This window comes from Pieris napi, chromosome 14 (genome assembly GCF_905475465.1).
Source record: "Pieris napi chromosome 14, ilPieNapi1.2, whole genome shotgun sequence".
NCBI lineage: Eukaryota > Metazoa > Arthropoda > Insecta > Lepidoptera > Pieridae > Pieris > Pieris napi.
Window position 1 is genome coordinate 3675462 of NC_062247.1, and position 16869 is coordinate 3692330.

The following is a 16869-nucleotide window of genomic DNA, read 5'->3' on the forward strand; positions in this document are numbered from 1 at the left end:
TATTTTTAAATATTAAATAATGTTATAAATTATTTTTATCGTTTCCGTTGATATTTGGAACTTGGAGCGAAACTTTAACAATAAAATAATTATTATTGCAATTTGCACAGACAACATAGAAGTCGGAAGAACCAGAGAACATACCGTTAAACGTATTGTTGTGAAGAGGAGCCACATCATCTATACTAAACAGTAAACACATGGTTTTGTTGGCCTAAAAGTCTAGATACCAGGCCATAAACTCCAAAAAAAAAAAAAAAACATGGTTTTGACGTATGACAATTGACATGCTGAAATTTAGAAAACATGTGTATTTTGTTTATTTTTCGATCGTACGACGTACACCACAATCCACATTCTAATTGTTGCTAATTCGGTATCCGGATATTTTCTTTTAATGGAATAAAAAAATACATTGAATTAAATAATTCATGTTGACTTAAGACTTTAAAATGGAAAATATAGGAGCACTTAATAAAGAACTAGTTTGTGTTCTATTTCCTGGTATTGTAAAGAATGAAGAAAAAGCGATACAGTATTTGGGTGGATTAAAAACAATATCTCAGGTAACAGCGGAAAAATCTTTGTTTGATCCAAAATATATAAACAATTAAGCATACAATACACATAGCACTTGCTTAAACAGCTGGGAATTTCAAGCTGTAACAACCTGAGTAAGAGCGCCTCCACATCTATAAACCTTGCAGAGCAGCGTTAGGAAGATTAAATAGTATATGCTACAGTGTCACCAACTACATTTTTTTTGCCATATCAACAAATAATGTTATATACTCTGGAAAACGCTGTAATTATATTATATATTTAAATCTTTTAGGTTTGCTCACCATCATCAAAAAAACATCTTTCACTAAGTTTTCAGCCTGATAATCCATATGTGAATAAAATAAATGGTGATGTAAAGGCAGTTACTGGGGTATTGCTTAAAGTTAGAGTTAAAAAGACAAAGGAAGATGGAAAATTAAAAAGAGAAGTAGTGAATACTTCCGTTGTCGGTCAAGTAAAGAAGATTCATAAGTTTGAATGTAAGTTTTATGCATTAATCAATTTGGAAGAAGCCATTAAACACACAGTCATACTGTCTAGCTTAAATGGATAAGGATATTGTTTTACTGCTCTGTCAAGAAATTGCCTGGAAATTACACATATTATCCACAATATAATTAAACTAAAAAGTAATTATTCAAATCTATTTTATCACTTTAAAAGTATACTCCTTCACAAACAAACTTCAGGCAACAAATTAAGATTATTCAATATTACATTTTAATTGATATTAAATAATATTATTAAGTAATTTGAGTATTAGAAAAACAAGATGAGACAAACTTTTTCCACAGAATGTACAATAATGTATATAGGTCGGTTATTGAAAGCTGGCGGGTTCACAGTACTCACACTAATGCAATTTCACATACAGTATGTTTCAAAATATGATTTTTTGCCATGCTATACATTTTAGTCCACTCTGGTTTTAGTAAGGTTGGGTGGGTTGTAAATAAATAAAAATGTGTCAAATACATATAAATATTAGGTGCATACGAGGATAGATCCAAAAGATCTAAGCCAGACCAAGAACGTGAAAGAGTAGTTCGTGTAAATATTTTTTCATTTTTCGACATACGCTCCATGACGCGACATCTAGCCATGACTTTGTTGGTCGACAAAACGACCTTAGTCATTTTCGGTATTCATTTTTCGACACAAGCTCCATCTAGCTCATCACACTTCACTAACTATTCTTTCAATACTCCTCTTAGAAACCCCAGTCGCATCTGATGTCAAATTAAACATTTTTTCATTAAACAGTTTTTATTCAGATGCTTATAATAATTAAAAACATTGTGCACCATTTCACGAGATTGCCCTGGTAATGTTTGAAAAAAGATCAACATGTATAAAATAATAATAATATCAAACAGTAAAGATCAACATAAACAGTAGCAAAAGAAAAACAATAACTGTCTCTTTTATACTCATAAGCTTGACCGAGCGCGAGAGAGACGGACAGTCTTTTCGTGATGTATTTGTGATTGTATTTCAGTTTGACAACACGTCTCGCGCTTATTCACAGACACTACACAAGCACAAAGTGTCAATGTGTTGAAGCCGCCAGCTTTAGATAACATACCTATACCTATGTTGAACTCAGCCATTAAGTTCATTTTTACATTTCATAATTCCCTTCTCTATAATGTTGTGTTATGTGAGATTACATATACAAGTATATAGAAAAATAACACCTGTTTTCAGCTGTATGTGATTTTCAATATTTACCTGTCACAAATGGTCCTAACTCAGAATGTTTGTTGGAAAAATTAATACCTGCCGGATTAGAAGACCCGAAATTCTTAGAGTAAGATAATTATTATATTCATAAATACCTTTGGTGTAAAATTAACTACCATTTTGAGCAATAACTATTTAAGACCTTTAAAAATTCATTTGTAAAACTTTAGTTATGTTTAGAATTAGGTTTCGTCGCCAGTTGAATCATACATTTTGTAATTGAGACTTTTATGGATTACCAATTTCAAAAAATCAAATATCTGTAGCACTTTATTCCTAGGAACAAAGTAAATTGTCTATGGTTTACTGAAAACTGATCACAACAAAATATGGAATAGCTATTTACTATATGTATTAAACTGATTTTTTTAGTGAACCAGCGCCATTTCACATAGTACCCAGTAGTTTTACAAGATTTGACAAACCAATAAATTACGCCTATACTGATAAAAAAATAAATGTGACTGAGGATGAACTTTTAAATGCAGACCCTGATGAAGTTCATAAAATGAGGTCCGACAGGGGAATACCAGTCCGCAGGTTTTCGTTCAATTTGGTTGATGAAATTCCAACTGAACCTCATGAGTACTTTATAACGATTAAAAATACTAAAGCTTCAATGAATCCACAGATAAATGAAGAATATGAGATTGTTCAAAAGGTAATATTTTATTAGCTATAAGCCAGTTTTTTAATTCTAACAGTAGATGATTTTGTATCAATAAAGCTTAGGTTTCCTAGAAAAGTGGTGCCGTTATCTAACGGCCGTGATGTAACGTTGGGTGACGTCACCCATACGTTGTCTATAAATAACATCGGAGTAAGTTTTCTAGAGATCGTTGAGTGTCACCGTAACGTGAAATAGCGGTGCTGTAATTTGCATGACGGCCGTCATAGCGGTGATAAACATAAGTTCAACGTTTTTCGCGGTTATAGCGGTGCCCATATTTAATTAATGCAATGAGTAGAAACGTGACTTGGACGAGCGAAAATGATTGTTTTTTGCATTATGTTAATAAGTAAAGACGGCTGTTAGTTAACGGCACCGCTTTTCTAGGAAACCTAAGCTTTAGGTATAGGTATAGGTGACGTGCCGTTTGACCAAGGGTTCACCGGTGGATTTACGAGTAGATGTCAAACGGGTCTTTGATTTGACAGTTTAACGTTATGTACTGAGCCTTTTAGCCATAGTTGACGATAGTTACATACCCGTATAAATAATTTAACTAACACATAATATAAATACTTTTTACTGCATTTTGATATCGTTACATTTTTTTAAATGAATTTGAAAAATGCGTTGTGCTTATAAAAAAAACAAGTGACGGTACAACCCTTTAGATCTGAGCTTCAGATCTGTTTCGTAATCATTTGTTTTTTTCTAATAGGCAATTAGATGATCATCCTTTAGTGCCTGACACACGCCGTGGAATTTTGGGCCTAAGCCATGGCTCCTTCACTGTACGAGTATTTAAACATAGAAAGAAAATTGCAATAGATAAAAGACTCGATAAATTGAACATTTATCGAGTAATATTATATATCTACCTAATATTTTAATCAATATACAATTTTCCTTCAAGATGTTCGATGAACGGCCAGTGTGGTCATTTAATCACATAAAACATCACACGAGACTTAGGACTGTGAATTTAAAAGTAATATTGCCATGTATCGCATTCCATAACTTGAATGGGCCATGGAAATTGTTGTGGGTGAAATTTGGCTACGATCCACGTAAAGAACCATATGCAAGGTACTATCAAATGCTGGATTTTAGGCTCAGAAACGCAGGTAATATTTTTATTTTTCTTGTTTATTTAAATTCTATTCAAATACCTTTTTAGTACATACCAACATGGAACTATGCGGGTAGCATAGCAAATTGTTCGAGAATGTTCAGTTTTCCGGTATGAAAAGTTTTTAGATATTTCTGTTTTTTTCTCTATATATAAATAAATATCAGAGTTCAAGTCATAAGATTTTAATTAACAAATAAAAAATAGGGGTTTGTCGTAGAGGGGTGAAAATTAGGGGTTGTATGTATTTTTGTATGCTGTACCGATCATAAAAAAATAAAAACATCATTTTTTTCTAAAAAAAATTTTTGGGTGGACACCCCTTATAACTTAGAGGTTTAGATTAGATTTGATGTAAGAGGGTTAGACTTAGCTAATACTAAGAGACAGCTACCGCTTAAGACCCATTTGCTTAGTGGATGCTTTGCTGACTTTTAAGAGAAAAATACGCGTGAACCATGAAAATCTACTCTAATATAGAGAAAAAAAGGTTTGATTATTGTTTTCTATGTCTGCAAAACTACGTATAAATTATCAATTTAAAACATTGTCTACTTAAATTTCAATTATATGTATTCTCAGCGAATAATAAGGGAAGTAGTCAATAGAAGTGATCAATAAAAAATGCATGGTTAAAAATTTTGAGAGCTTCCCTCAGTTTCTTTACACTACAGCTTCGACACGATCGCGTCAAATAAATCTTTTTTTTTTTTGATTGGACAATTCACACCAATTGACCTAGTCCCATGCTAAGCTGGTGAAGCTTGTGTTATGGGTACTAGGCAACGGATATACATACATATTATACATAGATAGACCTAACACATAAATACATATTTAAACACCCAAGACCTAAGCACAACACCAAATGCTCATCACATCGATGTTTGTCTCAGCCGGGGATCGAACCCGGGACCCATGGATTCGCAGTCAGGATACTAAACACTAGACCAATGAGCCGTCAATCTTAAAGAAATAGTTTGTGCTAATAAATTTTTTTTAGTTTAAAGGTCACAGATTTACGTAGTTATTCATAATTTCTATCAGTCTTACTAATAATTGAAGTAAGTTCATACTTTTTGCATTACGTGGAACCGGCTGCCCTGAAGTATTTCCTAAGCATTTTGGGTCCTTCAAGAAAATAACGTACTAATTCTTATTGGCTTGCAATGCACTTTTCTGGCAGTGTGAGTGTCCATGGGTATCACTTAACATCAGATGAATCTCCTGCGTGCAATAGATTTCTTGTCGTTTGCTAACACCGTTTACTTTGACACCTAAATATCGTTGAGAACGCCCATGCACGTACAAATACACATCATGTAATGTAACTTGACGATAGTAAAACAATAGATAATTTTATTAGTTAAATAAAGTATGTTTATTGTGTATTCAGTTCGTACGTTTGAATAAGTAATTAAGTAATGAGGTTGGTCACAATTAATAGCTAAGTTGTTGCTAATATAAAATATATGAAGTATCTATTTGTATGAATTGTTCAAGTTTTAATATCCACCATATAATTGTATGGATGGGTTGAATTTTCTTTAGGTATCTCTAAATATATTATATTGAATGATACTTAAAGTATTATCATAAATTAAAAGTTATATTTATACTAAACAGAGAATACTAAATACCATACGTATTACCTCGACGTCCTTCGTTCCACAACTAAGCGTTTCTTAAGGCAATTTTTGCCGCGCACCACCACTATGTGGAACCAGTTGCCCTGTGAAGAATTTTAGAACCAATTCGACTTAAGGACTTAAGGACCCTTAAAGAAAAGAGCGTACCATTTCTTAAAAGGCCATCAACGCACTTGCGAGTCTCCTGGCAATGTGACTGTCCATGAGCGGCGGTATCACTTAACATCAGATGAGCCTCCCATAAAAAAACTAAAAAAAATATATCCAATAGTACCTACTCAACTGGTTTAAATTTAATTAAAACTGAATCTCCAATTTGTGGTAAATTAAAAATAGAAGAGTCGTAAGCCGACTCTTCATAGTCAAAACCCTATCTTGATTGCACATATAAATACGTCATTGGTTCGATTTAATGACTAAAGTAGCGGTTAAAATAATAATAAACACTTTTTTACGCCACAAAAAAGCAATAAAGGATCAAAAGGGGCGGTCTTGATGTTAAAAGTCTTTCTTCCAGACAAACCAGTCATCAATTGAAACAACGTTTATTGGTTCGGAAAGTTTACGCGGTTCCAACCAAAACAGAGCAAATGGCAGTGACAGCATAGTTACATACTTTGGCGTGCGACTCAAATCCCTGAGGTCGTAGGTTCGAACCCTGGCTGTGCACCAACAGACTTTCTGCCTGTGCGCATTTAACATTCGCTCGAACGGTGAAGGAAAACATCGTGACGAAACCGGCTTGCCTCAAAAAGTCGACGACGCGAACAGGAGGCTGATCACCTACTTGTCTATTGGCTATTAGGTTGACAAATGATCATGAAACAGATTCAGTAATCTGAGGCCCGGGCCTGAAAAAGGTTGTAGCGCCACTGTTTTCTTTTATTTATTTATTTTAAAACGCCTCGTATTACCTAGTATACTGGTTCTGTCAGGATTTTTAAAAATGTTTTACATGCGTTATACAATTTTCTTTGACAGGAATTTACTCCTGCGTGTCGCAAGACCTGGAGACAGTTAAAAGAGACCGTATGAAGAAAATGCCGCTTGAAGAGCCTTCAGAGGAAATTATTCCTGAAGGAGCATTGTACCTAACACCAAATAGTTTGCCAACGCAACGCCAAATATTTTATATGGTAATTTTACCGGTTTTGTAATTATAAAGCTTACTTTTATAAAAAAACTAATAGTTATAAGACACACTAATCGTATTTTTTTATTATTTAAATAATACTAAAAAATCCTTTTCTTTTTTATAGTTCCTTTCACTGTTTACATATTATGTTTTGTTCCATTATTTTTTGCCGCCTTTTTACACGCTTTATATTAGCTTCACCTGTATGTATGTAACCGACTCCTTCGGACTCGATTTTGACCTACTTTAAACGGACAGATTTTATTCAAATTTTGCGCACCTGTCAAAGATCGATGACGATGCAATAATCCGAAAAAAATAATAATAAAAATAATAGTTTAAAAAAACTAAAAAACACGATTTTTGCGTGGGGCGCTCTGTGCATAGAGCAACCCACGCTTTTTCACAATAATACCAGTATTTTTTGTTCATTACCATTTTCAGCCTAAATTAGAAATTATTTTTCACTTTTTAGTTTGATGTGCTTTAAAAGCGTGTTTTTTAGTTTTTTTAAACTATTATTTATTATTTAATTATTTGAATTGTTCTGTATTTTTTTTTAAATAAAATGTATATGAAAAATGTAAAAGCCTCCTCAAGGAATTCTAGAATTTGCTGTTTTCAGCCATCTTTCTCCCGCTTGATCATTTTAGTCTCACTTGATTAATTAATTGTAGGTATATTGTTGTTAAATGACGAAATAAATAATGGAACTAATAAAGTTAGTCTGCCTTACGGGGCCGAGCTCCTTTATAGGGTTTTGGTATATTTTCATAGAACTTTTATGTACAATTTGAAAAACAGCATTTGTGTTTATTGGTATACAAATATGGATGACGTAGCTGTTTCAAATACGTAGATGCGGAAATGGAAATAAAGCTCCTTAGCCAAATTATTCCATATCTCTTTTAATTAAATAACATTATTAGTCAGTTCTATACACAATGGTTGAGTTTACGATTGTTTTATCGAGAGATTACTCATAACATAGAATGTTATGTCTTGTGTACCTATGTGAAGTTTAATGCGCTGACTACAATTTTTCTAATTGCATTCTTGTTTTGTTATCTAAGGTTTTCTCATTAAAATTTTTCAACGGAAATTTTATATTTTCAAATTATTAAAGAAAGTATTGGGTTTAAGTCACGGGTAAGATTTAAGTATAAAGTGAGAAAAGTTCCTTATTGTACATAGAAAAAAACGTGTGTGTACTTATGTACTACTATTCTTTGACGTAATGATTTTCTTCGAGCACTTTAGAGGGACGTTTCCCTCTTCGAATTGCATTTTAATGGTCACTTCCAATCGATTCGATATAATATGTACTAATCATGATATTTTACAATAAACACTATGTTTTTTATCACATTGGAACGGGTTTTCTCGTATAAAAATCATTATTTTGGTTTAAATAAACACGACTCTGAAAAACAATGCAACTTGTAGATAAAACAGAGCAAGCTCCAACTATCGGCCCAGACTGTTTTACCGACGCTTGAACAGAAATTCAGGGTGTCGGTTTTTTGTGACGGTGTGCCCGCGCATCGTGAAAATTTACTCTCATCACATTTCCCTAACGCACCAAGAAAAAGAAGTATAACTTCAAAATCTCAATAGATTTGTAGGATTTGGCTAATCTATTTTACGTAATCTGAATATATATTTTATAATCTACAGTACTGCGATATACATCTACCGGAAGTGCAAGAAATTCTAGCAGTGGAGCCTCCGAGTGGCTATCAGTGCCATCCCAAGAGAGGATGGCTAGCCGCGAACACGGCGCATACATGCAGAGATATAATCTTCAAGTACCTCAAGAAGAATCTCAAGGGTAACAAACATGCAGATCTTAAGTTTGAGGTACGTGTATAAATATATTTTTAAGGGTCCGTGATAACCATCACCAGACTGGTGCGTTGTCGGCCTTTTGGTACAAAAAGGCCCATAAGTCTTAAATTTTATTCAAATTTTTTTAATAAAAAAAAAGTTATGCCTTGTTTAGTTTCATTAAAGACTGGGTGTATGCGAATTTCTCGCTATTGGTATTACTATTGAGTGAGATTATGACGCTCATTGTTGCTAACGTCAACTAGCGGTATATACGATATACTCTGAGATAGTAACAATACTAACAACACTCTTTCCTACATCAAAATCACATGGGTTTTTGACATACGCGTTTCACACTTTACGCTAAATCTCGCCCTAGCACCCGGCTAAAGGACTTGTATCCAGGGCACGTAGTAAATTAAAAAAAAAACTAACACTTAACAATATGAATTAATTTAATTTTGTTGCAGCAAGCAAGTAGTGACGATTCGGAGAGCGATGAAGCACCAAGTGCTGCTGATACTACAGCAGACGATTCTATGATAACAAATTGAATAAATTATAATAAATTATTTGAACTGTCGTTAAAGTATTTTTATTTGATATTCTTTTACTTTATTTTTTAAGGACAATACAAAAACCTTCGATACAGTAATTATTAGTATGAAAGTCCTACTAACTTTATGGCAGTGTACGAGCCAAGGCCGTACATTTTGCTCACTCAGGCTTTCTTAGTGTCCTAATACCTACTAGTGGCGATTTCGTAAATCGTCGGAGTTACGCCCCGAGAGTATAGCCAGACGCAGGTACTCTCTTCGACTGTTACATTGCATTAATTCGTTATATAGCAATTAACATTTCATTATTTCGCTTATATTCTATTGTTGTACGCGAGTGGTTAGTCTAGTCTTGAAGCCTTGTTGTATGTCCAAAAAAATATAAACAAATGGTGACTTTCACCAGTATAATACGCGAAATAGAACGAATTTGAGTGTACGACCAACCAGGCTCCAAAAGATAAACCACTGATATGGAAATTGTATTCGTTTTTACAACAAACTCCCAAGCGAAATTAGAGTATTATCACTAAATACATTCAAAGCCCTCGTTAAACGGAAATTAATCAATAAAGCTTTTTATAAATTTCAGGAATACTTAAATGATCCTAATCCTTGGGATTGATTTGCTCCAGTTCAAACACTTTGTATGACAATATTTGGCGATTAAAAAGAGTGGCGGAAAGTTTCTTGCCAGTTCTTCTTACCCGCTCTACGCCCTTGACTTGCGAACTGGTGGTAAATGTAAATTTACAATTAATTTAACTTGACAATTCATAAGTGTACTTGTTTACCTACATGAATAAAGATATTTTGAGTTTGAGTTAATATAGTGTAAAACTAAAATCCTCTATTATTTCAAGCACTCCGATGACCCAGGAACCGTACAGGCAATGTCTATAATCATTTTTTACACAGAGATACATGGTTTAAATAATTTTCAATTAAATATTTTATAGCAGTAATAGCCCCTACGGTAGGAAACAATACAATCATGAGATAACGCGAGTATGGAACCGAACACAAAGTAATATAAAACAAGATCCAAAAAGTAAATACATATGATGAATAATAATTAATAGAATAAAGTAATGGATTACACATAGTTTATTGTACCTAAAACCTAAATAAACTGTAACAAAAGCAAAAAATATTTTCTTCGGATGACTCATATTTGATCTTTGTATTTTGTAACGACTATGTACATCGATTTATTATTTATTCCGCTCCTATCTATTGTTTTCCGTTCAAACTTCAAAAAACATAATTTAATATTTTGACGTTTAATTTCTTTGTGTACGTTTCAAAGCTCATGATGTTCCTTTCTGTTCTGTGCTTCTGGAAGGAGTGCGGAAACTGAGTCCACCAACCATTAAACATTAACCAATCCCTTAATTTTAAAACTTAATACATATCGGCTAGAATTTAAAATATTTGGTTGGGAAAAAATCTTTTCGCATTATAGTATGCATGAACTTGTAATAAAATCTCTTTGGCTATACTATTTGTATCTAGCTTGTGCTGGTATCATTAAAAGTTAAATTTTAAAGAAGATAATTCCAAATTCAAATTTGGGGAAGGAAAATTTGTGATTTTTATTTATTTTTCGTACTGTCAAGAAGAGTGAATGTAATGAAGAAATTCGATACATTTTAAATTTTATTACAAAAAAGGTAAAAATGCAACGCAATTCCGTGAAAAAAAATTGCGGTGTTTATGGACCTAGTGCAGTGTCTGAGAGTAGCACATGCCATTTTTGAAAAAGTGGAGCAAGATCGGCATAACAGTAGTTACGACGTAGCTGAAGAACTGGGAATTGACCACAAAACAGTTTTGGAGCATTTGAAATAAAACTGAGTACACGAAAAAGCTCGATATTTGGGTAGCTCACGAGCTCACTGAAAGAAATGAAAATCGTCGTGATAAAAAAATTGTGATTCTTTCTTACGACGTAATGAAACCGAACCATTTTTGAAGAAGCTGATAACTGGTTATAAAAAGTGGATCACGTACGACAAGAACGTGCGAAAAAGGTCGTGGTCAAAGGCCGGTCAGGCTTCACAGACTGTGGCGAAACCCGGGTTAATTCGCAACAAGGTGATGCTGTGTGGGTTGTGGGATTGAAAGGGCATTATTCGTTATGAGCTGTTACCACCAGGCAGGACAATCGATTCTGAAATCTACTACGAACAACTGATGAGATTAAAGCAAGAAGTTGAGAGAAAGCGGCCGGAATTAATCAACAGAAGGGGTGTGGTTTTTCATCATGATAACGCTAGGCCTCACACGTATTAAGCCACTCGGCAAAAATTAAGAGAGCTTGGCCGGGAGGTGTTAATGCATCCGCCGTATAGTCCTGACCTTGCACCTTCAGATTTCCACCAGTTTCGGTCTCTTCAGAATTCTTTAGGCAGTGTCAGGTTAACTTCACGAGAGGACTGCCAAAACCAATTGGCTCAGTATTTCGATCAGAAGCCCCAAAATTTCTATAATGGGATCATGTCCCTACCTACAAAAAGTTATCGAACAAAATGGTACCTACATACTTTAATTAAATGTAAATAAACTATTTAAAAAAATGAATTTTCTTAAAAAATGCGAAGAAACTTTTTCCCCAACCTATTATATCCTAAAGGGTAGATGTGTGATAAATGCATCGTAATTTTTTTTATTATTACTATATAGATGAATTAGTACTCTATTTGGACAAATACATATAAGAATAATTTGCTTAACCACGAATTTACTCGTGTTTTGAGACTAAACACAACTATTATTGTTCTAAGAAACCTATAACATAAAATCTTTACATTATAACTAATGTTTAAAAGGTTGGTGTGCATATTCTAATCGAATTTAGTTTAATTACTATTTTATATTGTTAAAACTGCTTATCATAGATACATAAAAAATGCATATTTTTTGTATAATTATGTTCAGTATTTGTAACAAGAATTGCATCAATAACACTTGTGGCAAAATAAAAATGTAAAAACGTAATAGAACGTTATATATACTTATACAATTGTTTAAATTATAATTAATACCTTAGGCCTATTAAGTTGCTTATTGAGATTGAAATTAAATCGCAAATAGATTTTCCTAGATAACATTTTACTCTAATATTAGTTACTAGAAAAATATTCACTATTAGTTACTTTCCAAAAGTTATTAACTTGTTTGTAAGGATAAGTATAATATCACTCATGTGTGTCTCAACTCTATACAATATATATATTTATGTTATATGTTATTAATAGTTGTCGTTCGAACTCTAATGTTATGTTTTGGCTGACAAAGATGTCTCAAACCTTATCTGAAGTCCCGTAGTTACAGCCTCCGAAACAAAGAGGCGCAGAACACAGGGTGTCAGGGGCAAGGCGTTATCATAATCTATAAAAGTGCGACGGGTACTGCGCGCGCGCACATTCACTCATACGCGCGCGCTCGGTCCGCATTGTTCGCGTTTCGCGTGTTTTTAGTTCTACACGTGATTGACGGTATGTAAACATTGTGTTGTGTATATTAAAATCAAGTTTATAGTTAATATATATGTGCATTTTATAAAATGCGGAAGGGTGTATAAATTAATGCAACTAAATATTAAATAAAATTGTATAAAACGGCTAAATGTTGAATAATTAAAAAAAATCACATAAGGTCAGATTTGAAGTGATTGTTACGAAATCTCTTTTCTTTATTCTTATCAAGTTGACGACAATAGTTTCAAAAATAATCCTCGCCATAAGCTTATCTATATAATTGATTGTAATTAATTTTGATTGCGCAAGAGTATCTAGGTAAAATTGATATTCGCACGTTGTTTATTTGGCACAATGTAACAACTCCACGCGTGTAAAGTTGACTGAACACAAATTATTTCATTGTGACATCATTATGGTCGAGATTTTTGAGCCATACAACCTACTTACTTTTAACTGTTAAATTATGAAACTTTATTTATTTATTTAATTATAAGTAATCCTACCAAATCCTAACTACTAATTTTAAGAGTGTCCGTTTCAACTCGATTTTAATGCTGAACTGACTTCGATAAATTTTTATACTGAGTTAAAAACATTTCAGTTATGAATAATCATATCGTATAGATATTGTCGCTTGCAATTTTCGGGACATGGGGCGTACCTAAATTTGCATCTATTTGATTCGACTTCTTTTCCGGGACTCGAACCTATTACCTATAAAACTAAAGCGGGACTTAAAATACAAACATAAATGACAGTTATCTCAATACGTCATTTGAAAATGAGCTGATAAACTTAGTAATTATAGTATCTTAATTAAGATTGAAGATTTAAAACAAATATTTTATTCTCTCTTCTTTTTCATTATGAAAATGTTCATACAAATACAATTAAATTACCAATACAATTTAGTTGTTTTTGATGAACTCACCAACTTTATCAAAGTAGTATTATTTATGTTAAAAGATTTTATTAAAATAATAAAACTGATTTTTTATCAGTAAGGGTACGGACGTGAACATTTGGTATAGATTAAGCAAATTATCGTCTACAATACCTTTGTATATACATTAATTATTCATATTATGTTCTGTTGTTATTGTTAATAACAAATAAATAGCGCGAAGCATGAAAAATAATAAATTTTATATGCACTAGTGAAGGCTAAATCAATTTTTAACAACACATTCAGTGATTTGAAATATCGATATTTTTATTATAATACTAATTTATTTGCAAGACAAAATATTATGGTGGTACAATCTTAAGTTCGCATAATCCGTCACACATAATGGCGTGCAAATTTGTCATACATAATTAAAAGGTAGAATATTATAAAGCAGTTATATATTATACTAGCAAACCCGGCGAACTCCGTTTAGCCACCAGATGGCTTCGTTTTATGTAACATTTCGTTTGGTGATTAAAAGATGAAGAACATTTTGTTTTGTGAGATTTTCCCGCTTTTCTGTTGAAATTTTTCCTGAATTTTCTTTTGAGACCTTTCCAACAAATGCAAAACCGTGGAAATCGGTGCGTGCGTTCTAGAGTTATAGCGTCAGGAAGGAAAACCCGACTTATTTTTATATAGTAGAGATTATTTTATCACAAACTAAACTAATGTAACTTGAATATTATAGGTTGTATAACACCAAGTTGTAATCACTTTTTTACTTTATTCACTTAAAAAAGTAACAAGAAAAGAGCGTTCCAATTCTTTAAAGGCCGGCACGCGAGCGCTATGGCATTCAGAGTGTCCATGATTGTATCACTCAATATCAGGTGAGTCTCTTGCCCGTTTGCCTGTATTGCCTGTTCTATAAAAAAACCGTTAAAGTTAGCAGTCAGTAGAAACAGAAGTGGGTATAAATGCAAAATAATGCGCATATTATGAATAAAATGTTTACAATTCATATTATGTGGTAGATGAATAAAAACATATAACATTCTCATATTATATTTTTTTATTTATATCCAAATAAGTTTTATTAATTTCAGATTATAAAAACAATTCTGATTCCAGGTGTTTCCAAAATGACGTCCAATGACTTCCGTCTGGAGCGGAACGTAGAACTATCGAAAGAGACTAAAGCCATCGCTGAAGAAGAGTTAAGAGAGACCCCAGAAAGAGTAAAGGAGGCTTTGGAAAGACTGAGAGAGTTGTTGAAAGAGAACAAAGACTTATACTTTGGTGATGATGATGAAATCCTCACTATATTCCTGCGTCCCTGCAAGTGGTATCCAGAGAGCGCAATAGCCCTTGTAAGTACTTTTCTATAACTGCAGGCTTGCTTGAAATACAGTATACATTCTATAACTCGAACATCAAGGGATACTCCAAAAAATTCGAGTTATAGATCGTATAACGTATAACTTGTGGAGGATTTTGATTCTTACTAATTTTGATTTACATTGTCGGCAAATTTTTAAAGTCGATAAGTTATTTTTCTTTCGAGTCTAGCTGTAAAGGTTGTACAATACAACATTGCTATGTTCGAGATACAGAAATCCAATGTAATTTTTCGAGTTATAGAGGGAAAATATGCAACAAAACGACTTGTAGGTATTCACTATATCGAATAGAGGGTTAAGAGTAACGGTGGTTTGAAGGAAGGGAACAAAACATTTTATTCAGTAGTTTTGGAGGTTTTCGTCCAATCACGTTACGTTTTTGCGACCTGAATTCTAATTTAAAAATAATCATTGCAATCGCATTATTAAAGAGTGCTACAGTCGAATAAATAGTATAATCTAGCGTAAGAATTTTAGACGAAAAGGTGGCGCATTTCTACATATTCTACAACCCATCTGTTATTTGACTAATGATGCAGTTCACAAATCACAGTCAAACGAATCAGGCATTTGTTATTCGTTTTACAAGCCTTGATCAGCTCCAGTAATCGTGCTTTTCTATAGGATTAGCATTGATGGGGGGTGATCAATTTAAAAAGTTCCTATATGATACCTAATCCGCATTGTTAAGCAAAAAAAATACTATTAACATTGAACACACTGAAATTGGAATGTAATATGTTTATTTTTTGTTACATTTATGTTCACCATAATTGTCATGTATTTTTGAAGAGATAGCTTGTAACATACACTGTATGTCGCCAGAGCGTAATTCAGTTTTTCTGTCCCATGTTACTCGTATTTAAAATTTGTATAAAGCATTATATGTTATGGTGAACTTTAATAAATAAATTAAATTATATTCACCTCAATTAGTATAGTACTAGTCCCTAGATTTAATTCCCTTATATTTTATACAAGAGAAGTGTTTAATCACGTTGATAATTTCTTAAAACATAATCAGTAATGCAAATAATTTAATTACTATAATATTACGATATTGTGATAATTACGCGGTCAATGAGGGCAAAATAAGGTCAAAAAGATATTTATTTAGTATGCATTTGTGTCATGATGCTATTGCTAGGCAACTATAATTATTAAAACAGTCTAGTTTTGGGCAGTTTAGGCTTTTCTGAAATGTCAATCAATATTAATAATGGTTTCATAGCTCATGGATTTACGAAATAGTTAAAATTTAATATGTACAATTAAAAACACAATGCTGTATTATACTTAAATAAATAATTTATTTTTCGTTCCAATTTGTTTCCAAAAATAAATTTTCGTATTAATTTCAATTACAAAATATGTTATTAAAAACTAATAAATTATTTTTATGTCATAATTGCGAACTTAGAGTCATCAACTGACGTCGAATTAAGATAAGTTTATTTATTACAATTTTACTAGTTATTTTCGGATTTAAAATTAACATCAGTTGGAGAGTCAGCATATAGTTTCTATATTTTTTAAGACACACGCATTCTACGCCGAAAGTAGAACCTATACACCTATGTTACATACAATATATTAAGTGTATTACATATATTGTATATATAATATCGACCGTGTTCGTGGCTTAGTGGCTAATAGAGAATTACAAGGTTCTGTGTTCGATTAGGCTAATCGGGGCTAGACACGGGCGGCTTACCCACTTGTTTTAATTAATACGCTCATATAAACTTAAAAGTCATGGAATAAAGTGCAGAAATAAGCAAAATTATAATTGAGGTCTCTATTTATTAGAAAGCC

General features: G+C 32.7%; 2 protein-coding genes across 2 annotated transcripts in view; both read left to right on the forward strand.

The window, feature by feature from the left end:
- The first annotated feature begins 341 nt into the window (after positions 1-341).
- LOC125056141 (general transcription factor 3C polypeptide 5) lies at positions 342-9303 on the forward strand. Its single transcript, XM_047659106.1, has 8 exons — positions 342-566; positions 836-1043; positions 2272-2374; positions 2680-2968; positions 3891-4101; positions 6737-6891; positions 8568-8750; positions 9191-9303. The coding sequence occupies exons 1-8, from the start codon at positions 453-455 to the stop codon at positions 9272-9274; spliced, it is 1347 nt and encodes a 448-aa protein (XP_047515062.1). The 5' UTR covers positions 342-452; the 3' UTR covers positions 9275-9303.
- A 3328-nt stretch (positions 9304-12631) lies between these two features.
- LOC125055806 (retinaldehyde-binding protein 1) overlaps positions 12632-16869 on the forward strand; it is a 32042-nt gene continuing 27804 nt past the window's right edge. The window contains exons 1-2 of the mRNA XM_047658423.1: positions 12632-12777; positions 14786-15024. Coding sequence (XP_047514379.1) covers positions 14797-15024 — 228 coding nt within the window. The 5' untranslated portion in view covers positions 12632-12777; positions 14786-14796. The remainder of the gene's footprint in view (positions 12778-14785; positions 15025-16869) is intronic.

What these genes read in the sequence shown, in the direction of transcription:
- LOC125056141 (XM_047659106.1), top strand. Translation starts at nt 453, where the DNA reads ATGGAAAATATAGGAGCACTTAATAAAGAACTAGTTTGTGTTCTATTT. An exon ending in GAAGACCCGAAATTCTTAGA is followed by an intron (nt 2,375 to 2,679) that starts GTAAGATAATTA and finishes TGATTTTTTTAG; the next exon opens with TGAACCAGCGCCATTTCACA. An exon ending in AATATGAGATTGTTCAAAAG is followed by an intron (nt 2,969 to 3,890) that starts GTAATATTTTAT and finishes TTTTCCTTCAAG; the next exon opens with ATGTTCGATGAACGGCCAGT.